Below are 24,447 nucleotides of genomic sequence, written 5' to 3'. Positions count from 1 at the left end.
ACTGCTGATATTTTAAAAATGTTGATTGGCCAATCATAAAAAATAGAAAAGGTATAGGCATGACCTAGCTGAGTTGAGGATGGTGAACAAAAGATGGGTTGTTAGCAGGGCCATGTGCTGACAGAAGAAAATGAGCAATTTTTTTTTTGTAGCCACCAACTGATACACATCATCTGTAAAGGGGAAAGGAAATGCCATTACTTGCCTACTTAAACCCATAGTGTAAGCCAGTGGTAGTCAACCTGGTCCCTACCACCCACTAGGGGGCGCTCCAGCTTTCATGGTGGGCGGTAGCAGAACAACCAAAGTATAAATAAAAAGATAGATTTAACTATAGTAAGTTGTTTTATAAAGATTTATTCTGCCAAACAGCAAAAATCCGACATAAAGTACTTGGTAAGTAACACTATATGCTTTAACTTGCTGTAACTCTGCTTTATAAATTTTATAAAGTAAAGTTACTTCCCTACTTTATAAATCATCATTACTGTGGAACCGGTGGGCGGTTAGAAAATTTTACTACTAACAGAGATACAAAAGTGGGTGGTAGGTATAAAAGGTTGACTACCTCTGATAGTAGACCATCCAAGAACGTCAGGCAGATGATACATGGAAGAATAGGCGGAGACCTCAGCAACAACAAAAGAAGGAAAGCGGAGTGGTGGTTAGAGAAGTGTGTTGGTTTTGGGGCGGGGGATGCCACCGGAAACTTTGGATCCGATCTTCATCCAGGGTGCAGAGAATGCAGTAAATCCCCTCTAACAGAGGTGCCACTAAACCATGGTCAATGAAGAAATAATAAAAGGCGATGCAATAATGTACCACCTTGATTCTGAAAGCGAACTGGTCTGAGGGAACCCATTCACTGCCTGGTGGTTGTTTTATTCTACGGATCTGTGTTTAATTTGGAAACACTACTCTGTGCCCGCTGATTCAACCCTTTAAATGCTCAGACACTCCTTAATTCACATCACACTGCTTTCAATTCCTATTACTGCGATAATCAATTCGCTTTACTTTTACTAATTTAGAGGACAGTGTTTTAATCCTCATCTTACATGATCTCCTCCCCACCATGATACCATTCCCAGTCCCTTGCACATGGTTGGTCCTAGTAACTTTTATTGAATGAATGAATATTATTGTGACCAAACAAAAGTTGTTGATACAAATGGCCAGAACTCCTAAGAATGACCTGAATCTCTCTCAAGTACAGCATACACCAGTATTGGTTCCTGATTCATTAAACCCTAGTGAGTTCCTTCCAGAATGTTCCTTTTGCCGTAACAACCCTGGTCCTCTTTTGCACATGTCCCATTCATACTCATTTCCCAGATCTCTGCAAAAGTGTTCCATTCTCGTATATGGGCTGCAAATATTTGTTAAATAAATGGTGATCCTATTAGGCACTTATTAATTGCTGTAATTAGGTGCCAGGCAGCACACGGGGGGCCTGGGGTTACAAAAATGGCTATGAAATGCTTTCTGCCATCAGAAAGTCATTTACATATTTGGGGATGGCAGTCATGTCGAGAGACAGTTCCAGCATCGTATAAATGGGACGAGAGAAGGAGGCAGCCCCTGCTGCTGGATGGCGCACAGGGGAACCCTGCCGCTGGGCTGCCGAGCGTGACAGCGGGAATGTCTCCATCCCTTGTTCGGGATAATCTTCTGTTAGCCGTGTAACTCTGACCTAATTACTTGTCAGAAAAGAGGGAAATCCACTAAAACTTCACAGAACACTTTGCTGAGGCTATTTGCAGATGAAATGATAGGTCCCAGTGCATCAGTTAAAAGGCTGGGCTGAACTGCTCTACATAGAAAAATGGAAGGCGCATGGGGACAGTGGACCAGCCAGAGGGAGCCGAGCGGGGTTCTGGAGAGGGGAAGACATGGAGGGGCTGTCCTGAGGCCCAGGGAAGAGAGAGCTGCACCATCCATCCAGCGCCTGGGCATCGAGGACACACACATATACCCACAATCAGGGATACATTTAGTTTCTTTTGAAAACAGAGGTACCATCAGCTATGTAGTCTTAAGCAGTCCTGCTCTGATGTGAATATCCTGCTTACACGAGAATCTTTCTCTCATACGTTCTTCCGCCCGGAGACACGTCTATTCAAGGGAAATGAAGAACGACATGATTTCCCCTCTTTGGTGGGATGTAAAACAGAGACGCAGAGACACAGACAAGGTGTGGCAGTTACCAGGGAGAAGGGGGTGGGAGGTGGTGGGGAATAAAGGGCTTCAAATCCATGGTGACAGAAGACGGTTTGACCTTGGTGGGCACACTATGTACTATACAGATCACATATCATAGGAATGTACACTTGAAACCGACATGATCCCCAGATTCATTCCCTGGGGCTGGGGCACATCACTGGACAGTCTCCCCCAGTGTGTGGGCAGGCCATGTTGAGGGATGGGCTCCATCTGTTGACTCGGTCACATCAAAGTAGGGCACTCGCAGATGCAAGTTTCCTGAAATCTATATAATTTTATTAACTAATGTCACCCTAATAAATTCAATATTTTTTTTTTAAAAAAAACAAAGACTACCAGAACTGAATAGAATAACCTTAGAACTGCCAGTGATCTGCCAAATGTTCCAGTCTACAGACATCTGTAGTTCATTCGGAAGCATCGTTATGGATCACTGAGAAGACTTTTCTTTTCCGCTCTCTCCCCTACTCAAGTAATAGGTCAATGTGACCTTTGTGGTTTCAGAGCATCTGTATATCCAACTCCAGTTGCAGATGCCAAGTCTTTGCTGTTATCCCTAGAAATTAACTTTTTACATACTCTCCTACAAAACTATCTTTCCAATCTTAACTTTGCTTTACAGTTTAAAAGTGTGTGTGTGTGTGTGTGTGTATATATATATATATATATATGTAACAGGAATCAAGATTATGATCACTTTCCCCATGATCTTGAAGATTCCTGACTTTCATATCCACTAAAGTCTAACTAAATGCAGGAATATATTTCTAATTATTTCCACCTTTAAAAAGTCAACTTAGAAACGAGTAGCAGCTACGTGCAAGATACAGTTTTGGTTGCTGAGAAGGCTAGGAATGCTGTATTAGAAACTATTTATGTCTTCAAGAAATGGATAATAAAGTTGGATAATATACTAATAAAGTATAATTCACTCCTCACGAAAGTTTATAAGGGTTCCAAATGAACATAAAAGTGATGCTATAAAAAGGGGAGATATTTATCCACATGACAGACTGCAGCCTGTGGGTTCAATTCTGCAGCTGACGCTACCCAGCTCCTTTGCAATAAAAAAAATTGCAGCCACTTGGGATTTCATTTACCTGTTATTTGCATAAAAGTTGGAAAAGATCACCTTAAGTTGTTCATAAGATTTCTACTTACTTAATTTTTTTAATACAGTAATAGGAATCAATAGGCTCGTACGTAGATTCCAACATTATCTACAGTCTGATCTCATTCTTAACCAATATAGTTCTTGACTTCAAACACAAATTGTTCTCTAAGTCAGTGGTCCCCAACCCCCGGGCCATGGACCAGTACCGGTCCGTGGGCCATTTGGTACCGGACCGCAGAGAAAAAATAAATAACTTACATTATTTCCGTTTTATTTATATTTAAGTCTGAACGATGTTTTATTTTTTAAAAATGACCAGATTCCCTCTGTTACATCCATCTAAGACTCACTCTTGACGCTTGTCTCATAAGTTCGACAATTATATTTAAAAATACCACAGTTTTTACGCCAGTCGCATTAATTTTATTTTGTGCATTTATCCGTCCCACCCTAAAGGCCGGTCCGTGAAAATATTTTTTGACATTAAACCAGTCTGTGGCCCAAAAAAGGTTGGGGACCACTGCTTTAAGTGAAGATTCAAAGGGCTGGCCATTTATTTACCAAACAATATGTCCAACACATTTTATTCAATTATTATAATATCAAAGTATAAAAACTCTGCAATGAATACAATATCAAAGATTAGATATTTTCATATCATTTCATATTGATTTCAGAAAGGATCAATGACACATCCAAGGCTTCATGGCTAATAAGAGAATAGGGTTTGGACAAGACTTTTTAGAATGGGTTTCCTCTTTAAATTCAAACGCATCAACCAGCTTTTCTATAGGAAGTTTACTTAATTATTTTCTTTTCCATTTGAGCAGATTCAACATTTTCATAGGCTTACTTTTTAAGGAATTTAGCTCTGGAAATGTTGCAAAATTGATGTGGGATTGAAAGACTTGTAGTTATAATTCTGCATCCCTTCCTAACTTCTCTGGGCTTGTAACAGTCCTTTTCATTTTCCAGAGAAACTGAGACATTCATTGATTCCTCACCCTTAACTAAGTGTCAGTAAAATTCCCATGTGGGTAACAGAACCTAACTATATCCCAATCCCATACAAGTGTTTGCCTCACTACCCTTTAGTGTAAATTGCTGAGTAATTAGTTAGTTCTTGCCCACTCTGTATTTATTTGGTGGTTAAAACGGGGACTCATTCTTCCAGAAATATTTCAGTAGTATCTACGATAGGCCAGGCAGAATATTTGGGCCCAACATATACCAATGATTGAACTACAATAGGAATGAATACACTCATGTTACCTCTGATATTATACAATAGAAGAGGACCCAAATTAACTACTAAAACCAGATTCAACATGGTTCTGCTCCTAGTTCTTCCATCAGTGGTGTCAGGAAGATTCATTTAATCTCTTCCCAGGAGCTCCTAGTCCCCCATCTGCAAACGTAGGGGGCCAGAGAAGATAATACCTAGGAGAATTTCCACCTCTAAACATCTCCTGGCTCCACGATCCCTGTTTTCTGCTTTTTCTCATGTCAGTCATTTCGGAGGACCTCTTAGGAGTACTGGGGATTGACTGTATTTTGATATGATGGCCACACCTTGTCGAACGCGATCATTACTCTGTATGCGCACTGAGACCTCATTTTTGACGCTTAATTGTGAAGGCCTGTTTTCTCATGAGGTAAAGACAGGTGCTGGATAGTAACGTTCGCCTCAGAGATGAGGAAAGGAGGAAGAACTATGAAATAGTCCTATGGGCTACCAAGGAGAACCAGAAAAGGTGAACAACAGTGACAACAATAGTAAGAGCTAATATGAATGAGGGCTTACCTTAAGCCCGCCTCTGTGTTAAGCACCTGACATCAGTTATCTTACTTAATCCCCATGACAAATCTATGGAATAAGCATTATTGTTCCATCCCAAGGTGGCAGAAGGGGAATTTGGGAAGCTTAAGCAACCATCTCAAATCACCCATTAAAGAAAAATGGCATTTAATTTAGGTTTAAACCCAAAGAGCCATCTCTTTTCATTATATTATATTGTTATGTTGTAAAGGATAATGTGATGTTTCAAAATACACTTAGCATAAATAATCCCTACACTATGTGTGTGGTGTGCAAAACCAAAAATGACACTGTGCAGCAAATTTTTGCAAATGAATTCTGAATGTGTCGATGACATATGAAATCACCCATGGCTCTAGGCAATATTAGAGAATGATGGAAACACAAATGATTCAAATTGAAAATTGATGTTTTATCGTTTAAAGCACACACAATGTGTCATTTAGCTTAAGTATATATATGTATAATTTTTTGTGTGTGTGTGACAGAGAGAGAGGGACAGATAGGGACAGACAGGAAGGGAGAGAGATGAGAAGCATCAGTTCTTCGTTGTGGCACCTTAGTTGTTCATTGATTGCTTTCCCATATGTGCCTTGACTGGGGGTTATAGCATATCCAGTGACTCCTTGCTCAAGCCAGTGACTTTGGGCTCAAGCCAGTGTCCTTGGGCTTCAAGCCAGCGATCTTTGGGCTCAAGCCAGCGTCCATGGGGTCATGTCTATGATTCCCCGCTTAAGCCAGTGACTCTGCACTCAAGCTGGTGACCTCAGGGTTTTGAACCTGGGTCCCCTGCATCCCCGTCTGATTCTCTATCCAGTGCACCCCCACCTGGTCCGGTACTTAAGGTATAGTTTTTACCCTTTCTGAGCTAAAGATATGTTTTTAATATTGTTTTCTCATTATAAGAAGTATAGTCTTTAAATTATAACTAACCTGAGCATTCTACATAACATTCAAACAAAAATTTGGAACTATAAATCAAAATAGTACAGAGATATTATGTTACTTTTCACATATCATTTAAAATACAGATGTTAGGTACTTTTTATGGTATTATTGATTTTATCTCATTAAGAAGAGTTTTTGAATTCTATTACTAGCATTTGAACATTAACTAGATATGTTTATTCAGCTAGATTTATATGCTTGTTCAGATAAAATGACTGGTTGTTTTTTTATAATAATAATAATAATTTTTTTTTTTTTTTTACTAACTGGGAGGTGAAAGATATCTTGCTTTGTAAAAATAATTTTTATAATTCTTTCCTTCACCTAATACCATACCATGACTATTTTTCTGTCATTAAAAATTCTTTAACCTGACCAAGAGGTAGAGCAGTGGATAGAGAGTCATACTGGGATGCGGAGGACCTAGGTTCAAAACCCTGAGGTCGCCAGCTTGAGTTTGGGTTCATCTGGTTTGAACAAGGCTCACCAGCTTGAGCCCAAGGTTGCTGGCTTGAGTAAGGGGTCAATTGCTCTGCTGGAGCCCACTGGTCAAGACACATATGAGCAAGCAATCAATGAACAACTAAGGTGCCACAACAAAGAACTGATACTTCTCATCTCTCTCCCTTCCTGTCTGTCTGTCCCTATCTGTCCCTCTTTCTGTCTCTCTCTGTCTCTGTCACACACAAAAAAATTCTTTAACTTTTTGTAATGGCTGAAGATATAGTTTATTCCACCATTTTTATTTCTGTCACAACTTTCAAAGAACTACTTTCATGAAAAATTTTATTTCAGGTGTCTTGTGCTCCAGTCTGGCATATAGAAACCCACATTTTCCCTTTCAGTTGTTCTTTTGGAAGCACTTGGGAACAGGTAATCAATAAACAAACACATCATTATCCTGGTTTTACAGTCACTGGTTGAATGAGTAAACAAAGTTTTATTTAGTCCTTAGTCTTCTCATTGGTAAACAGAGACTATAATCGTTCCTAGCTTCTAGCAGTATTAAGAAGATTAAATAAGGCACTTAGCACAGTATCTGACATTCTCAATGCTCAGGATATGATAGATATTCTAATTACATAAAATTTATTATTATTATTATCATTACTATCCTCACTGTGGCTCTCTTAGGCTCTGGTTTTAGGCTACCTAACATGTTTTAGAGGAAAGACCAAAATTTAGAATGACAGTGTTTGAACACGGGTAAGTTCTAACTTTGGTATTCTCATTTGCAAAATGAGGGTCCCATCACCTATTCTGTAGACTTGTGAGGACATTATAGATAGAAGCCAGAAACACTCCATCAATGTTGCTTCCTTCTTAGCTCCCAGAGCCACTATTTCCTAGCAACTATATTTCTGAGTCAAACTAGCAAGAATTAATTTAAACAAATGGCAGGTTTTTTTAAAACCCAATCACCCACTTTTATTAAACTGTAAAGCAAGCATGAAAAAATTTGGAAATTTTTGTAATGTGATGCCAATATACTATGAGAAATAATCATCGTCAAGGGCATTCCTGGTCTTACAACCTCCTTCCCCCCAAAATGAATCAAATTTCCTATACCAAAAAAAAAAAAAATCAGTTTTGTGTTCAAGATTCTTAAAAGTACGTGAATGATCTGAACCAAATTGAAGCTGCCTAGAGTGATCCAAACAGTATTGATTTGATCAGTTCAATTTAAAGCAATAAAAATCAGCCAAGCCAATTTAACGGTATTGTCCACTAAAGAAATTGTTTGAACCCCTATATAGAGAGCATTGCTCTACCTCCACATACTATACCGCTGTGTACCTCTCTGAATAAGCCCGATTAAGATGATACAGTGGCCTTGTCCTAAAAACCAAAAGCACATTTCACTTGTATCATATCATTCCATTTCTTACCATAGCCCAGGTGGTACAGAAAGAAAAAAGGTAGAGTACAGGGGTCCTCGGGTTATGACACAGTTCCCTTCCTATGACAGTGATGTAACCCAAATGTTGGTGTAAGTCGAAACACATCCTAGCCTAACACAAATGGAACCCTTGAGCTTTTAACAGTCCAATATGGTGTAGGTAAGCGTACTGAGGGACACCAGCCCTCACTCATATGCCAACTTACTGCGTATTCTTCTACCACACAACCTAACTAGTTCGCCCATGTAGTCTGTAAGTAGGATGCTAACAACGCAAGCCAAAGCACTCACATCTCAATTTTTAAAAGTTTCTATAGCAGTGAGTGTCGTAAACTCGAATCATCGTTTGTCAAGTCTGTTGTGACCTGAGGACCGCCTATACTGTAGATGGACAGGAAAGGTCTGACTCGGATTCCTGAACAGATTCCCTGGGTCATGTGGTGTCACGTGGCATTCCGTGGCCTACGGTAGAGTTAGTAGAAATGCAAAATGAGGCTTTCTGCCACTCCTTAATTAGTAGGGATAGAGCCCTTTAAAAATGAAGCTTATAAGAGGTAGGACATTTTCTTTTACTTATTTATTATTTCCTCTTTTAGAGAAAATCACTGTACATTCAAGATCACTGTATTTTTGAAATCTGAATGGAGTCTGTGAAAAACAATACCAACTTGTAGATGATAAGCAGAGCACATTCTGTAATATTTCTATTGTTTTCTACTGTCCACTGACAAGTAAAAAACGCAAAGGAACCACCATATAGTAGGTCTAACCTACGTATGGAGGGTCCAGTCAATCTTACCTTAATCTCAAACTTGAAAAAATTCGCAGGAAAGAAAATGTAAAACCAGCCAAAGAAGAAAGATGCAAATTAATCCTCACTGAAAAGATGATGTAACTCATGGCCAAGATTGATAGGTGGCAATGAATCAAAATAAAACAGCTTATTTTTGCACGATTTTTCATAAATAGCACAGGAAAAAAAGATATGAGAATCCAGGGGGTCATTTACTTATTTATTTATTTTTGTTTTGTTTTGTTTTGTTTTGTTTTTTTGTATTCCTCTGAAGCTGGAAACGGGGAGAGACAGTCAGACAGACTCCCACATGCGCCTGATTGGGATCCACCTGGCACGCCCACCAGGGGGAGACGCTCTGTCCACCAGGGGGCGATGCTCTGTCCCTCGGGGGGGGGGGTCGCTCTGTCACGACCAGAGCCACTCTAGTGCCTGGGGCAGAGGCCAAGGAGCCATCCCCAGCGACGGGGCCATCTTTACTCCAATGGAGTCTTGCTGCAGGAGGGGAAGAGAGAGACAGAGAGGAAGGAGAGGGGGAGGGGTGGAGAAGCAGATGGGCGCTTCTCCTGTGTGCCCTGGCCGGAAATCGAACCCCGGGACTTCTGTACGCCAGGCCAACACTCTACCACTGAGCCAACCGGCCAGGGCCGGGGGTCATTTATTTTTGCAATATCTATGCTGCTAAGGTGATCCAGTACTGTTTCCACCTAGAGTGTCACAGAGATCTCTCCATATCTGTAAGCACACTTTCACACAAGGACTCTCACCCTCACCAGTATGAAGTCTCGGGAAATCTCAGCATGCAGTACATGCTTCCTGCACATGGCAGGCAACTATAAGTGTGTCTACTTTGTTTATCTCATACTTCCTAAACATAGAGTGAGCTAAGGACCAGGTGACAAGCACCATCGACATAAACAGTTCTTATCCAGGGGGCTGTTTTGTGCCCCAGGAGGCTTTTCTTAATATCTGGAGTTGGTTTGGGTTGTCACAACTAGAGGAGGTGTGATGGACTATTTACATCTAATGGGTAGAGGCCAAGGATGCTGGAGATTCTATAATGAACAGGACAGCCCCCGTCCCCTCCTCTCACCAGTGCCCAACAATACAATATGTAGCCCAAAACATCAATGGTGTCGAGGATAAGGGACCGTGATCTAGACTGATATTCACTGTGGACAAAATAGAAGATATAATTTGTTTTAAAATATTTATTTTATATATAATTTATATAAAAATATACAAAATAAGAAAAAAATGGAGAAGAAGAGGAGAATGAGAGGTATGGATTATAAAAGAAGGCGAGGAGGTGATCTCAGACCCTTCTGGGAAGGGGATGTGGGAGGCTGAGGGGTCCTACCACCAGGTGGAGCGACGTGGGGCTCGTCTACAATGGGTCCCACACTGTGGGCTGATAAAGGAGGAGACACAATGCATTCTCCTGTCATCTTAGGATCTTAATTCAGAGTGCTTCCTTTGTAGCTCGGTTTGAAATGTTATCTGAGCAACGATCACAAATCCAGAGAAGCAAAGCATGTTTATGACAAGCAACCTAAAACAGGGATATCTTCTTGCTCAACACCATCCAGAGATAAGAACTGTATTCCCCAGAATAGATCATGATTTGGGGGTGCTTAGGGGATACAGTTATCAGAACATGGACACGTGTAGGTATTGGTCACCTGCCTCCTTTCTTTCCTAAAACCATTCTCCCAGCAATTGGGAGTTAAAGGAAGGTAGGGGACCTCCCTTAACTCCTTCCAGTTAAACAAAACAAGCATGCAAGGCTAAAAAGACTAATATGACACTATTTGGAGCAAAAGAAACTGTCACATACATGTTTAATTTAGAAAAAGAGTATAAAAATAAAATGATTGTAATTTTCTCCAAGTCTAGACATAAAAGATCTAAAAATAATCTAATAGAAATAAAATTATTAAATATTTTATAATGACTGTTTTCTAATTTTAAGTGTATTTTCCCAAGAATTTGGGTTGCTTGAATTTTTTTAATCATATCAAATGATTATTTTATTATATTGTTACTTTTAATTCATGAGGGTAGTAATTGCCATCTTAAATATTTGCTCTTTTTCTCCCTGGCTAAGCTCATTTAAATAGGCGATAATTAAGACTAACAACTCAAGAATAAAAGCTAATAAAAGAATCTTGGAATATATATGCAGTGTTTTAAATTTTACTTCTTTCCTCACGTTAAACAGATATTATACGTGACATGTTGATGGACCGTGTAACTGTAACTTTGACTTTAATACTCTTTGCAATCACCTAACATAAATAAAGATTAACACGTATGGCAAAGTGTTCAAAGAGCTCACGAGCTAAGATTCCTCCTGAGCCAATGCCCTGACGGAGGCTGATAAACTTTCTGCACCAAAACGCAAGGACAGCTGGAGTTGTGTTTATTTGCAAGCTGTCCTTACATATGTGTGTTATGGAGATCAGTCCTTCGCATTTTCCTGTTCAGTATATGCAATGTGCAATACTGTCAAGATATTTTTCTTGCTAACCAACTTCTTTTATATGTCTGTACAGTGAAAACTATGGGCCTGTTTTTAGTCATTAGAGTCTACAAAATACTATTTTTTTTCTCTATATGCCTTTACTGTGATTACAAAAAGTCTTCCTTTTGGGTGGAGAAAAAAAGAAGGAAGTAGAGGAGAGAGGGAACTAATGTCATACCAATGCTCTTGATGGCTATGCAGGTCTACGATTAATTCTCTTATGCAAGTCACATAAACCTGTCACGGTTTTGGCTCCCTCACGGGTAAAAGAAGGGATTGGGCTGATTGGTCTCCTGGGAACTTTTTAGTTTTGAAGTGCGTGGAGCATATACATACGGCTCTTTGTAGTAATCAAAATGCCTCATTTGTAAGCCATGCTGGAGCAGAGATACTTTTTATTATCTTTATTCTTCTCTTCAATCCGTTATCATAATGTGTGCATGCTTTGTTCTGATATGTTTGTTTCTGTTGGAAAATTATTTTATAAAAATATTGGGCTAATATTTACAGTAAAAAAAAATACATCCTCTCTTATTCCACAAGAGAAGTATACTGCTTTGCCTAATTCAGGGCTGCAAACGTTGGCTTAATTACATGTTACACTGTACCAACAATTTTGGTTTGCTTTTAAACCCACATTACTGTTACTGATGTTTGATGTCAAATTAACTTTGAAAATTGTTCAGTATAAGTTTAAATTTAGACTTTGTAATGAGCCATACAATGTAACTATAACTCAAAATCAGGCACATACTAACTATATCTCCAAAATACAAGCTAGTTGCCCTTTGTAACTGTCCTGTACATAAGTAGAAAGTTACATTTGCCAAGTTTTCTCACTGAATAGAGTTGCTAGTAATTGTCTTCCATGTAAAAATAACTACAGGTTTGAGGGCATGTATCCCCATAGATATGAAAAATGAGAATGTAATTCTTTGTTTTTCATAACTTAAATTTCCTTTAAATGCAAACATCACTATCAAACGTCTATCTAAGAACAAGACCCGGTAAGTACCTTTTTATTATATAAAGTGACAATATCTTACTATATTGTAATAATTATAAATTAAAATTTACACTACTAAATAAGGAAAGACCATGACACAAATAATTTCATATCTTTTTCACCACCTCAGAAACATCAGACTGCTACAAGAATGATCGGTGCCTACATTATCACCATACAGGTGAGCCTCACTGGATACAGAGAAATAGTATCTGCATTGCAACATTCCAATTCTGGTCTGAAACACAAACTATTTTTTTTAAAGAACTGAAGAATACTACATGTGCTTGAATATATGTTCAAGTTCTCTTAATTGCAAGGACATCTCTGGTTATAATACACTGATTATTTTATCCAATGCACAGAAATTTAACCACACACATGTCCTGCATACATAATTTACTAACATCACAATTTTAATTATCTCTTTGTCATGTGTAGTTTGGCTAGAAATGCTATTAAATCTATTTTTATATTGACTTACTTCTATTTTCAGATTAATCTGGGTATAAAGTTCAAATTAATTAATAAGAGGGTGATATTTCCCCTCTGATGATAAATAATTTATATACGGAATCCATGAAGCAGTCTTGTAACACTGTGGATTAAAATAACCTTAAATAGAAATAACACACGGTCTACAACCCATTGAAATTAGAAAAAGAAAAACTAAGGTCTTTGCTTTACATGACTCCTTTCGAAAATCTATTAATATATTCAGTTTAGCAATTATTTCTACATTCTGTAGGCCCCTAGAGCACCATTCAATGTGATGTAATGAAATTATACTCTGTTGAACCAATGGGGGGGGGGACTATACCACATCAAATAGTAATCAGTTTTTACTGTGGGAACAAATTAGGTCTATATCACATCTTACATCCATTTGGTTCGGCAATTATTAATTGAATACAGGGAATCTGCCAGTTAAGAGGATGCCAATGATGAATAAGGAGACTTTGTGTGACCCCTCCCCACAGTATCTTAAGGTCTGTTACGTATTGGAATGTTCTGATCAATATACAATTGGATATATTCATATAATGTAATGAGAGTAAAGAAAAATGAGAAGTGGTTTATTCTGGAAATTCAGAGGAGTCTCTTGTTGGAAACTGCATCTCAATTGAACCTTGGACAATAAGACAGATTGGCTAAGTAGAGAATGATGGAGAGGCCACCGCAGTCAGAGAGGACATCTTGGATGAATGCATGTGACGAAACAGGTCATGCATTTGGAAACAGAAGTAGTTTGTAGTAGCGGAGCGTCAAGGGCAACATGGAAGTGACAGGTGGAGGACTGAAGAGGTAACAGAAAGGGCAGATGTTCCAGGCTCACGACGTGGACCCTACAGGCCAGGCAGCAGCATCAAAGTCATCTAAGCACAGGTGTGATATGGTCAGATTGGCACTTTGGATTTAAAATTAGCAAAATGATGTATAAACAGTAGAATTCAATATATGCTAATGAGACTGATGAATCTGTGTCACAATCTATCGATCCTCAGACATCATAATAGATCTCTTCATTTGTGGGTGTGTATGATGAACACAATAAATAAGTATCTGGGACACTTTGATATTATGCAGAATTAAACATCTAATTTAAATAGGAAAACACAGGCTGACTTCCAAAATTGTTTCCTATGTCTCTGCCCAGCTGAACTGATCTAAACAGAAATTTTTACCAATTGTAATGCATATATGTTGTACCGGTTGAAATAACGTCCCCCCCCCCCCCCCAAATTCATATACACTCAGAAACTCAAAATAGAGATTTATTTGGTAATAGGGTCTTTGCAGATGTGACTGGGGTGGATCCTAAACCCAATGGCTGGTGTCCTTACAAGAAAGCCACGTGAGGAAACAGACTTAGACACACAAAGGGATGCGGCCACGTGAAGGCAGAAGCAAAGCTGGGAATGATGGTGGAAGGATACAGCTACTAGTGAATCAACACAGAGAACTGCTGGCAACTCCCAGAAGCTCGGGGAAAAGCATGCACATTTCTCCTTCTGAGCTGCCAAGAGCAACCCACCCCGAGAACCTCTAGATTTCAGACTTCCCTCCTTCCAGAACAGCGAGAGACTAAATTTCTATTCTCTGAAGACACACAGTTTGTGGCTTTTGTTATGCCAAGCCTAGTAAACTAATGCATGTATGCATGCAGTACCTCTTGCCTGGGCAGTATGAGAGCTATTCCCATCTTCTCAGTCTGTGTTTCCTCTAATGGAATATTCTCATTAACACTACATGAATCGGACAAGACATGGTCCCCCTGCTGTTTGTAGTTGGCTTCTCCTGATAGATTTTTTTTCCCTCCAGCCTGGCACTTACTTTCCACCATGATCTGCACTGGGTGACATAGCTAGGCTTTGTTAATTATTCACCCACACTAGAGGCATATTTAATAATTACTTTAGTTCTATGTATCCTGGTTTCCCAACGTGCTGACCTGATGACTCTTACGAACAAGGCTCTGGTTAGACAAAGACGATTTAGTATTTGTTATCGAAAAGACTCAACTACTTTAATCAATGCACCGTGTTGGGCTTTTGCCCAATCAATGTTTGAGTCCTGCGGCCATAAGTAATTTTTAAAAATTATTAGACTGAGACTTCTCTCTTCTGTTTCATGCAGTCCTTTTGGTATAGAGTAAGATGAGCCTCCGTGTTTTGGGAGCTGGCTTTACTGGGTCAAAACACATGGGCACGATCACTACGTTTTAATAATAACAGCATTTTAATAATAACAGCATGTGCTTGTTTCCACTTAACAGAGAGAGAGCAGCAGCATCCGAAATGAGTGTGAATTCCCTGAAACTGGAATTCCTGTTATCACCAAGACAAGTCAGGACACAGCAACTAAAGAAGCCCTGGAGGCTTCAAAGCAGCGGCCTGGAACTAACTATATCTCCAAAACACGAACTAATTGCTTCTCACTTCCACCACGAGAAGAACCTCATTTCTCAGACAATGACGCGATGGTGGAAGAGCCCAGCACGGCAGAAAGATGACACGCTCAAGGGGACGTGCAGGAGAATGCATTCCAACCCACGCCGGGCTTACCCTGAAATGTCTGCCTCCCCCATTCTGGCAAAGGAAGAAAGATCAAAGAAGTACAACTCCACTCCCTCGCCTGCAGGTTTCAGATGGAGCTAAGACACATCCTCGAAGGGGTTTTTAGAAAGATGAGAAAATGCATGTCTCTGTCCCCTACAGGTGATCAAAGCCTCCTTTCTCCTTGCAGTGACCCACCGTAGAGGACACAGCGCTGCTACTCCTCAGCGGGCAACACGGGAGAGCGCAGCGATCCGAGCTGCATTTCCCACTGCCGGCCCCGTGACTCCTGTTCTCATTGAAGAATTTAACCCAGCCCTCGAGCCAACAGTCCACTGAGTTTGAGAAAAAACAGAGGACCATCTTCTGTGCACCCACTCCGGTCTGAACTCCAGTCTGGATAAATCAACGCCACTGCAACTTCAGGAAAATCGTTCATCACGAGTTGAGGTTACACAACATTTTTTTTAGTGGATACATGTATCCTTTTTTTGAAAGAGAGAAAAATATGATTTGCATCTTTCCAAAAACAGACAGATCAAAAATAATCTGATCTGGAAACGAGTGAGGACAATGACCTGGTTTAAGGAGCTGGTGAGGGACATGACCTGTCATCAAATTTCTGACAGGAAAGGCATTCCCCTCCCCCTAGTATAAGGAAATGGCTGTGTTCTGAATGGATGGAAAAAAAGTTTACAGACTGTCATTTAAACAATGGATGTTATAATGTGTTTTCTTTTAACAAGAAAAATAAGAAGCGACGTTTCAGTTCCTCAAGCTGCGTTGTCCAATAGGGTAGCCAGAAGTCACACTATTTTAATTGAAGTGAATTAAAACTATATTAAAACTTTAGTTCCTCCACGTCTTGCCTGCACTTCAGGTGCGCTATAGCCACATGAGGCTAGGGATCAAGTGCAAAGGATTTAGAATGTTTACATCTTTGTATAAAAGCTCTATTGAAGAGCATCACTCTAGAGATATATTTGTGTCTTATTTTTCTAATATGAGATGGATATTTGTATGAGTGTCCTGTTGCTGTTAGAACAAATTACCAAAAACATGGTGGCTTAGCACAACAGAGGTTTGTTCTCTAATTGTTTCTGCAGGCCAGACGTCCCAGGTGAGTTTCGCTGGGTTGACATCAGTATGTCAGCAGGACCACAGTCCCTCCGGAGGCTCTGGGTGCAGGAAGGGATGGGGTCCTGCTCCTCTCTCCTCCAGCTTCTGGGGGGCTGTGCCCACATTCCTCGGCATACAGCGACTCTCCTGTCTCTGCCTCGATGATCACCTGACCCTCCGCCTTTTCTGCCTGTGAAACCTCCTGCTGACTACGGCTTATAAGGACACGCGTGACTGCACTTGGCGCCCACACGGACAGAGCTGGCTAGCTCCCCAAGCCAAGATTTCAATCACATCTGCAAACACTTGCCTTATAAAGTAACGGGAATTAGACCCTGATGTCACTGAGAGGCCAGCATCCAATGTCCTAAAACCTGTGACAGTGCCATTTTTCGATTCCCATTTTACTCTGATTGATTCTGTGTTGTCAATGTATTATGCATTCCAGTGGCTCTATAGGTTTAAAGGTTAATTCTGGTTCCCAAGATCCCCTCCCAACAGCCCCCCAGAAAGGCTTAGCCAGTAGACTATCTAGCTTCTTAATTAGCTTCAGGTATTTTTTCCTCCCGTGTTATGATTTCCGAAGCCCAGGACTGACGGAGAAGCCTGTGGTGGCTCTAACTCCACACTTGACACACCCGCTTGCCACGATTACAGAACATGTTGTCACAGGGTACGCCTCGCCTGGTCCGAGGGCTGTCTCCTTTCAGCAAGCTGCTTTTAACCTTGACTCTGACTTCTAAAGTAACCTCAGGGATTGTGTTGGTTCTAAAATAATTATTTTTTTAAAGCCAACTCAAAAAGAAGATACATGTCCAGATATCATAAAGAGAATGAAGAAAGAAACAGAGTAGGCTGTAAACACTACTCAAAACAATTAGAAAAACAGACAAATGAACTCAATAGAAATATGGACAACATTCCCGAACAAACATTTCAGAAATGAAGGTATGTATATGACCAGTAAGCATGACTTTTTGAGCAATCAGAAAAATCAGATATAATACACATCCACCAGCATGATTAAGACAACAATGAATGTTGACACTTGTGGAGCAGCTAGAACCCTTGTGCATCACTTGTGAGAGTGTGCATTGATAACAAACACTTCTCATTTAACAAATGTGGAATGTAAGCATATGCCTCCAATGTCTATACCCATGAGAAAAGCTTATAGCAATTCTATGGAAGTCATCAAAACTAGAAACACTCAAATGTTCATCCACAGGAAATGAAAACATAATTGTAGAATATTCATACAATAAAACAGTCCTACTAATGGAAATAAATACCGTAACAGCATAGACCACTCTCACCAGTAGAATGGAAGGGGACCCCAAGAGTGCTTCTGGGGGTGATAAGATTTTCTTACTGGTCTGGTGCTGGTCACATATGTGTTCACTTGGCTGGGATTAAGGAGCTGGAGAACAGGACAGCGGTGGGGAGCTCTGTCCTCAAACCAGACTATTGGGGCTCCCTCAGCAATCACTCAGGCTGAGCGCCTTCGGGGCAAATGCTAATGCTCACGTTCTTATCCTAAACAATACAACATTAATTGCTCTGTCTGTCATTTCATGTTTTCCTTAGTTGCTGTGGTATTATTTCCAACAGTGGGTTGGAAATTAGCATACTTCATGACACCTAAAAATTTCTCAAAAATCCACTGCTAATAAAATAACTTACATGCCTCACAGTTTCAGGGAAGAATAGTGCATGTTTCTCATGTATTGAAAGTTGAACGTGCTCCTTATGAAATCTGTCATGTTGATAACAGTATCAGTTTTTATTTTTACATTATTATTATTATTATTATTATTATTTTGCCTTCCCATCATGACTTTGTGTGAACACAGGGCTCTGGGTCCAGGAATACCTGAATCACACAAGAGAAAAGAATCAGATTTAGGCTGGGGTCCCTCTGAGGCTCCTCCTGAAGTGTTAGAACTTCCTCCCCGCAGGTCCAGTCTCCTGAAGAACTAAATCTGTCTCTCTCCTCACTATATTTGCTATAATAAAGTGAGGACCAAATAAAATAAACCTCTGTAGAATTGTAAAAATGATCTCCATGGCTCCTCTGTAGTAAGCAGCTCAGTTTACCCATAACCAATTTTGCCCATAAATTAATAAAATATGACTTGATCGTCATTATAGCTACTCTTTCCACTAATTTCTGCAACTAATCTCATACAGGCCCTGGCCGGTTGGCTCAAGGGTAGAGCATCATCCTGGCATTCTGGATTCGATTCCTGGTCAGGGCACACAGGAGAAGCGCCCATCTGCTTCTTTACCCCTGCCACTACCCTTTTTCTCCCTCCCCTACCCTCTCTTTCTCTCTTGCAGCAGCACGGCTCAATTAGAGTGAGTTGGCCCCAGGCACTGAGGAGGGCTCCATGTCCTCCCCCTCACTTGCTAAGAAGAGCTCGGTTGCTGAGCAATAGAGCAATGCCCCAGATGGACAGAACATCTCCCCCTAGTGGATTTGCTGAGTGGATCCCAGTCAGAGCGCATGCGGGAGTCTGTCTCTGCCTCCTCTCCTCTCATTGAATAATAAAAAAAAAATATGCAGAAGCGAAAGAAAGCTTTATGTGTTTTTCATTATAAATGACCAAGTGTTTAGTTAATTTTAAGAAGCCTGCCCGATTGTATATTTGCTGTTTACTGAATACAGTGTTTCGTTTCTATGGGTTTATGGCAGCGGTTTTCAACCCTTGTCATCTCATGGCACACACAAACTGTTAAAATTCCATAGCACACCCAAAAATATGTTTTTTGCCAATCTGACAAAAATAGGTATGATTTTGATTAGTTTTCACCAAACATCTATTGTTGGGCTTGCGGTTGTCACCTTTTTAATTTGACAATGGAAGGGAAAAGGGGTCTGTGCCCTAAGTAGTCAGGAATTGCATGTTTTACAAATACTTGCGGCACAGGGATTGGCAACCGCTGGTCTACAGGAAGGGTTAAGGGAGAGGCTAGCAAGAGATCCTTTGTATAAGGCTAATATCCCGATTCCCTGCCCTGTCCACACCCAGCACCCCTCCTACCCTAGCCCATCAGGAGGGAGAACAGCAACAAAATTTCTTGGGAGGAGGAAAAAAATATTTTAAAAGAGCCTTCAGATTCTAAAGCCAGTGTTTGCACCTCATGTGTTTGCAGATGGAATGTACACTATCTCGTGGTCCCAATAAGCCTCACACAATCCTGAAAGTTACAGTGTGTTGGTAAAGTTATGTTGTCTTTATTGAATCAAATAAGCAAAGGTAAATCATCTCTAGAATAATCTACCATGAACTTTGGCCTGAAAGAAGGTCCACAGATGAAACTTTTGAAGAATCTGGCGTCAGAGGCAACTAGAGGGGTAAGGATGAGAGAGAGATGACAGGCAGAAAAGAGGGCTAAGAAGATGAAGAAGGAAAGAAAGAAGAGGAGGAAATGGAGGAGGAGAAGGAGGGGTAAACAAGCACTACTTTCAAAAAGAAGCAGAAACAGCAGTCAGCAGAATTAAAATCTCGCCAAGTCCTCATACTGGAATCAGTACAACAAAGTATAACGTATTTCAAAAATACAAAAAGAGAATAGAAATCATGATTAAAACAAAATAAGATGGCCAAGTCAATCTGAAAAGGGGCAAATACTACTTAACAGACATGTAAAAAGCAACTGACATTAAAAACTCAGTGTTTAGCATTAAAATAGTGATTTATACCTGAAAGGAACTGGAATAAAGCTAAGCTCTTAGCCATGTATCCAAAATCTATCACAAAAATCTAAAAATGTGGATAAAAAACACAGGTTTCTACTTTTAAAAAAAGTTCATGAGACTTTAGGCAACTCAATTAATTAGCTTTGTTGTATTAACCTATTGAACAAAATCGCTTTCCAATCCTTAAGGTATTTTTAAGGTATGTGGGTATGTTATGTGAATTTATAACAGAAAAAAAACCCTTATATTTTATTTATATATATTATATGTAATATATATATTATTATGTATATACATAAAACAGAGGGCAATTTACTGTCTGAGAAAGCAAGCGATGTTAAAATAACTGAAAATGATGAGGTTGCAATTTGAATGATAACAGCAGAACCCAGCACAGATTTCAACAGCATGATACTCACAGTAAGAACAGCCATAGACTTCAACTCTGAGCCCAATGCGGCCCTCCCCGTTCCAGTCCAGCGGCACAATGCGCACGTAGCGGGTGATGACCGCGTGCTGTAAGTCATGCCGGACCACGCTATCGGAGTTGATGTTCCCGGGAAATGCCTGAGGGGAAAAATGGGATTTACATATTAAGGGGGGGGGAAATAGAGTAGAAGCAAATGAAAAAAAAATATCCATTCACAGAGACAGGGGAAGGGAAAGATGATTAGTGAAAATTTAGATGAACCGTATTTGAGATTTCACTGTCAGATTGAAAGACCACATAGAGAATTTGAGACCCTGATATGTGAAGGAGAGTTGTGTTTTCTCCAAGTTCAGCTTTGTGGAGAGGGGGCACACTTAGCATTTATGAACAAGTGCACGACAACAGTGTTTTCTTCAGGGTGGTCAGCAATGGGGGAAGGTCACATGAGGAACCCAGACCCGGGAACTTTGGCTGGAGCTGCCCACACTCATGCACGCCAAAAGAAACCTCCCAGGAGTCCCCTTGGAAAAGAGTGACGTCTGCCAGCCAGTGAGATTTCACCACATCATATTAGCTCGACCACCCTAGAGACCCTTTAAATATCCCCCACACAGGTCACCCCATGCAACTTCCCTGGCCTCTGTCCTCAGGACCAGGGAACATCGTCAGGCGGGATGCGCTGTATTAAATAAAGCTTTTACTTATCCACACTTTGTAGATACGCCCCTTCCTTCTTCCTCAGTGGGGAAAAATGCCTTACAGCAGGGATGCCATTTTTGTTTGATTTTTTTTTTTTCCAAATTGGGAAACTCAGGTTCAGAAGAAAGGGGGGAGGCCTGGCCAGTTGGCTCACTGATAAGAGTATTGCTTGGCATACAAATATCCTGGGATGGATTCCTGGTAAAGGCATACAAGAGAAACAACCATTTGCTTCTCATCTCCTCCCCCTCCCTCTGTCCTCTCTCTCTCTCTTCTCCTCCCGCAGCCATGACTCAACTTGTTTGACCAACTTGTCCCCTAACCCCCCACACTGAAAATGGCTACCTGGAGCTTCCACCTCAGGCACTAAAAACAGCTCAGTTGCTGAGCAACAGCCCTAGGTGAGCAAAGCATCACCAGTAGGTGGCTTGCCAGGTGGATCCCAGTGGGGGCACCTATAGGGGGAATCTGTCTCCCCTCCTCTCACTTAGAAAAAAAAAAAAAGGAGAAAAAGGAAAAAAGGGAGGACTTATTAGATGCTGAATAGTTAATAAGGACAAGCCAGGGCAAAGCCCTGAGCTCATCCAATCCCAACCTAAAATTCGAGGATCAAATGTTCAGCCAGGAATTAAGGTTATCCTACATATTTAGGCACTACGCCTTTCTTTTTGACATTTGGTATTGCGTATATCAGGGGTCAGGAACCTATGGCTCGTGAGCCAGATGTGGCTCTTTTGACGGCTGCATCTGGCTCACAGACAAATCTTTAATAAAAAAAATACTAACATTAAAAATATAAAACATTCTCATGTATTACAATCCATTCATTTCCTACCGCTCATGTTCATGGTTGCGGGTGGCTAGAGCCAATCACAGCTGTCCTCCGGGACAACACCAAATTTTTATTGGATAATGTGTAACATACACGGGTCGTTGTATAGCTCTCATAGAATTACATTTAAAATATGTGGCGTTCATGGCTCTCTCAGCCAAAAAGTTTCCGGATCCCTGCAGTATATGATCATTTTTATCACACCACACGTTTAGATGTTTGTGTGATTTCCAGCCCATTTATCAGATACTATATTATTATGTTTGCATCATTTCTTTCTCTCTGTACTTTTTATTTCCAGAAATTTTGATAAAATTAGGATTTTGCTTTCTTATACATTTTCCCAAAACATGCTCATATTGTAGTCACTAGTAAAAGACACTCTCCAGTTTCAATACAAATAATTAGATGTTTGAATGGCAATTTACTGAAAGGAAAGAAAGACTGGGCTATGGTACATAGAAAAAAATATATATATATTTTTTTTACAGAGACAGAGAGAGAGATAGACAGAGACAGACAGTAATAGAGAGAGATGAGAAGCATTAATCATTAGTTTTTTGTTGCGACACCTTAGTTGTTCATTGATTGCTTTCTCACATGTGCCTTGTCCACGGGGCTACAGCAGACCAAGTAACCCCTTGCTCGAGCCAGTGACCTTGGGTCCAAGCTAGTGAGCTTTGCTCAAACCAGATGAGCCCATGCTCAAGCTGGCGACCTTGGGGTCTTGAACCTGGGTCCTCCACATCCCAGTCCAATGCTCTATCCACTGCAGCACCGCCTGGTCAGGCAGTACATAGAATATTTTAGTACCAACAATCACAATGTCCTAGGTTTTAAAAAAGACCATTTTTTATAAACATAATGTGACATCCAAAGTCACTTGCTGCTTTTCACATAGATGCAAAAAGAAAAAAAAAAAACAAGGAAAGATATACCCAGCTGATTTTTATTAAATCTTGAAGATTTGGAAATCTACATCAAAATTAAAAGATTTATTTCAAATCTTTCTTGAATAGAACAATATCCTTTAAAATCCCATTTCATTGAGACAAATGTCACCAAGTAGCATATGCTTTGTATACATGAAAACATGGAATTCATCACGATAAGACCAAAAAATCACTTTATAGAAGCTTGTGAGTTACATGTCACCACTATTATTAAATCCACCCCCATTTTGTTTGTTTGTTTTTTGCTGTGATTTGTACATACATACTTAAAAGGATAGTTTTGTTTTGTTTTATTAACATATCATTTACATAATTTGCAAAGCTTTATGCTAACTAAACCTAAGAAAAATATAACACAATGCTAAACCTATGCTGCAACTTTATAGTACTATAAATTGTTAAATATACAGCAAAGAGTTGGAGCTTTTCTTTTTTTATTAACACATACGGAGTCATTCCAAAGGCTAACCATAAAAATAATCTAAACATCGCTGAAATTTTCATAACTAAATAATTTTTCACCCTGTATACTAAATATTCTTCCTGCTCAAACAGTAGTTTGGACAGCATAAGAGAAAGAGAGGCAAACTTCTTCTGTAAAATACTAAATATTTTAGGCTTTGCAGGCCACATACTTCTCAGACCCATTTCCTCTCTCTTCTTCTTCTTCCCTGTTATTGAGAACACCTGAAAAATGTAAACACTGTCTTAGCCTGCAGACTTTCTAAGAACCACCAGGACCCAGAGTGGGATATGGACTCTGGTTTGCCAGCCCCTGATCTAAGAGAATCTTTCAATTAGTAAATCTTCCCCTTAACCCAGAGAGGATGCAAAAGTCTAAGACTCTCAGAAGACTGTGTAGCCACTTGGCATTTGAAAGCCAACATACTTTGGAAAAGCATTCTGTCGTCCCTTAAATCATATAGTGTATCAGAAGGAAGGAATACATGCAAGGATTTAGAAGTAGGCTGTGTGTGAAGCATAAACTAAAATGTCCCTCAAGTTCACTATTATGGGGACATGTATTTTATGTCCCCATAATGGATGATGTATTTTATGAAGAGAATAAATATATTTAGCCCTCACTAAAACCTCACATTTCAAGACATCCTAAAATAAAGGCTCACCAGCTCCTGCAGCAATGACTGACAAGGTATATCTTAGTGCAAAAGTGTTGGCTAAGAATGAAAAAGAGGCCCTGGCTGGTTGGCTCAGGGCCTGCAGAAGTTCCTGGGTTCAATTCCTGGTCAGGGAACACAGAAGAAGTAACCATCTGCTTCTCCACCCTGCCCTCTCTCCCCTTTCTCTCTCTCTCCCTCCTTCTCTCT

General features: G+C 40.1%; 1 protein-coding gene across 1 annotated transcript in view; it reads right to left on the bottom strand.

The window, feature by feature from the left end:
• CNTNAP2 (contactin associated protein 2) overlaps positions 1-24,447 on the bottom strand; it is a 1,332,419-nt gene that overhangs the window by 732,869 nt on the left and 575,103 nt on the right. Inside the window, exon 4 of the mRNA XM_066262524.1 lies at positions 20,625-20,772. Coding sequence (XP_066118621.1) covers positions 20,625-20,772 — 148 coding nt within the window. The remainder of the gene's footprint in view (positions 1-20,624; positions 20,773-24,447) is intronic.

This window comes from Saccopteryx bilineata, chromosome 2, assembly GCF_036850765.1.
Source record: "Saccopteryx bilineata isolate mSacBil1 chromosome 2, mSacBil1_pri_phased_curated, whole genome shotgun sequence".
NCBI lineage: Eukaryota > Metazoa > Chordata > Mammalia > Chiroptera > Emballonuridae > Saccopteryx > Saccopteryx bilineata.
This window is presented reverse-complemented; position numbering and strand designations above follow the sequence as displayed.